Below are 2,588 nucleotides of genomic sequence, written 5' to 3'. Positions count from 1 at the left end.
TATCAGATCAGCGAACATAACTACTGAACATGCAACAGCTTATTGTGTCGTATAGGCCAATACCTTTCAGAAGAATACATATAAATTCATATTGAAACTAGTGGAACAAAATTTGTATAGCTTTAGAAAAGCTCAAAGGTCCTTGCTGAGCGAACTTATGTCTAGAGCCTATATAAGCCGACACAACTAACATTTCTGAATAGCTCAAACCCCACATATTCTCTGGAAGATACGACACGGCTTCTATCTACCACAGGCCACCTCATCCAAAATTACTCAGTTGGCTTGTCTGGGTCATCTTCCTCAGGATCCTCCTTGTCAGGATCATCCTCCTGCGGTTCTTCTTGAGGTTGTGCCTCTTCCTCTTCTTCTTCCTCATCATCATCCAATGGATCATCAGCTGGTAATGGATGGGGCAATGGTGTTTTCATAGGGCTGAACTTTGGGAAGATGTCAGGTCTCCTCCCAGGCTTAGGTTTCTCCCATTCCTGCAAATGTGTGATAAGACAGTGACCATCAGCTTCAGTGCCAACACAAAAGAAGAACGTCTGATGGAACATCTTTAAATAATTAACTACACCCTCTGTAAAGAAAACGCTCTTATATTTCTTTACGGGGGAGTACTCTTTTTTAGAGATTGTCCTACAGAAATCTTGCTACAGCTTAGACAAATCACACATGAAAATTGACAGTTATCAATGTGAAACACTGCAAATAAATAAATGGCAGGTTATAACCATGATAAATGTCACCGCGCAGCTCAGCAAGTCCGCAGAACAATAAAATGAAGGTTTGCCTCAAAATATGCAGGAGTCGCATTCAACAGTCACGGAATGGAACACAATTGCAAGCAAAAACAGAAAGGTAACATGAACACAATTTGAATTTCACCTTAGGAAAACTTATAAGTGTCCCCTATCAATTTACCATGAAGATGTTCTTCCACTATTTTTATCCTAAATGATTAGGGCATCTACAGCACCCTAGTATCACACTAAATTTATTTGTGCTTGAAACAAGCAAATATAGAACAAGTCTTAGATCAGTAGGCCATATATTTCAAAACTTGTTTGTAAGAAATTAGATTGTTAGCATCATGACAACGAGACACCAGCTAGAAAATGGAAAGTTCCTGCAGAAAGCGATCTAATAGGCCGTCTGATCCCTAAATAACTACTGTCTGATTGTTTTAAATACAAGTACGACTCAAGACAAGCATTCAGTGGACGCACACATTTATTTTGGAACGATTTTGGCATTTGAACCTCGGTTTGCACAACTCCAACCTAGGTGGAAACCTTCAAAGTATCTTATCATACACGCTATACATATTGTTTCAGTGTGCAAGAGCACCATCTACAAAACAATCTACAATGTCCTAACCTCACATCATTGTTTGAACTCATGCAACTCAGGTCCGCTCCTAAAATGCAACAATGATGAAACCGTGAAGCCACCATAACGCAGCTCCGGTACAGTTATGTATATATTTCCTCGCATGAAGATCTTTAAATAGAACTCCAAGCTAACATTTCTACAATACGCAAGAACGATGAGACTAGGATGCCACTAATTATCTACTAAGAGCATCTGTAATATCCACAAGCACAAACAAACGTGCATCTGAAGTTGCCCTGTCCAATCAAAAGAACTCAGGTCCACTCTAAGCTAACATTCCTACTGATTTCACCCACTCTGAATACCTAAAACCTCATAATCCGGGTGTAGTAAGCTAAAATGACCAAAAAATTCTGAACCGGAGAATTCGGTTCACCATGAGAGGAATAGCAAAATGACTACAGGCGGGAAAGGGCGGAGAAGGATTACGATGGGGAAATCGAGGGGCGAGCGCCGCGTAATCTTCTCCTCGTCGGGGGCCACGCACACCACGAGCGAGTCCCACCTGCGCCGCGTCCTCGCAGGGACCGCCGCCCGCGCGGCGAAGACGCCTCTGGATTCGGAGGCGGAGACGCCGAGAGCGCCCGGCGCCGCCACCGGCGCGGCGGCCGGCGCCAAGAGGCACCACGCGGACGCCATGGGGAGAGGTCAAGAGAGCTTAAGGGTAAGGCGCTTCCGGCTTAGGGCTCTCCTGGGTGGAGGCCGGAGAGGTAGAGAAGTCGGGATGGAATTTGGGTTTCCCCGTGTGGTTTGGTCGAGTTGCGGCGCCTACCACGCTGTTACCGGCGGCTGTCTCGCCCTCGAGTGATAAGAGTCGGTGCGGTCCCGTTTCAGCTGAGCTGAGCTGAGCTGGCGGACGAATGTGTGAACTGTGAGCATGGCCAAAAACAAAACAAAAACAGACCGCCCGGTGTTTACTATGTTCAATATATGTTATCCCTTTTTCGAATATTAAATTGAAAATATACATATGCAAAATCTGTTCCACTATACGTAGACCAGCATATATTGTCGTCTCCAGAAAAAAAATCATCGATAATGACATGTAGGAACTCTGAAGACAAACGAAATCCAATCGAATCCAAACGAATGCACCGAAACCTAAACCTATTGAATCTTGGAAGACTAGCCAGAGACACGACTCCACACGCGCTCCACTGGAACAAAACACACCAACGAAACAAGGATGG

The 2,588-nt window shown here is 44.5% G+C and overlaps 1 protein-coding gene across 1 annotated transcript; it reads right to left on the bottom strand.

Annotated features, from left to right (window-relative positions):
- On the bottom strand, window positions 1-2,183 carry LOC123127777 (cell surface glycoprotein 1). The gene is made up of 2 exons (XM_044547615.1): window positions 1,828-2,183; window positions 1-488 (listed from the first exon to the last, which is right to left on the bottom strand). The coding sequence occupies exons 1-2, from the start codon at window positions 2,035-2,037 to the stop codon at window positions 273-275; spliced, it is 426 nt and encodes a 141-aa protein (XP_044403550.1). The 5' UTR covers window positions 2,038-2,183; the 3' UTR covers window positions 1-272.
- Window positions 2,184-2,588: the final 405 nt, after the last annotated feature.

The sequence above is a fragment of the Triticum aestivum genome, chromosome 6A, assembly GCF_018294505.1.
Source record: "Triticum aestivum cultivar Chinese Spring chromosome 6A, IWGSC CS RefSeq v2.1, whole genome shotgun sequence".
Classification (NCBI taxonomy): domain Eukaryota; kingdom Viridiplantae; phylum Streptophyta; class Magnoliopsida; order Poales; family Poaceae; genus Triticum; species Triticum aestivum.
This window is presented reverse-complemented; position numbering and strand designations above follow the sequence as displayed.

Coding starts and splice junctions, on each gene's coding strand:
- LOC123127777 (XM_044547615.1), bottom strand. CDS start 2,037: ATGGCGTCCGCGTGGTGCCTCTTGGCGCCGGCCGCCGCGCCGGTGGCG. Junction 489..1,827: donor CGCCCCTCGATTTCCCCATC/GTAATCCTTCTC, acceptor ACACATTTGCAG/GAATGGGAGAAACCTAAGCC.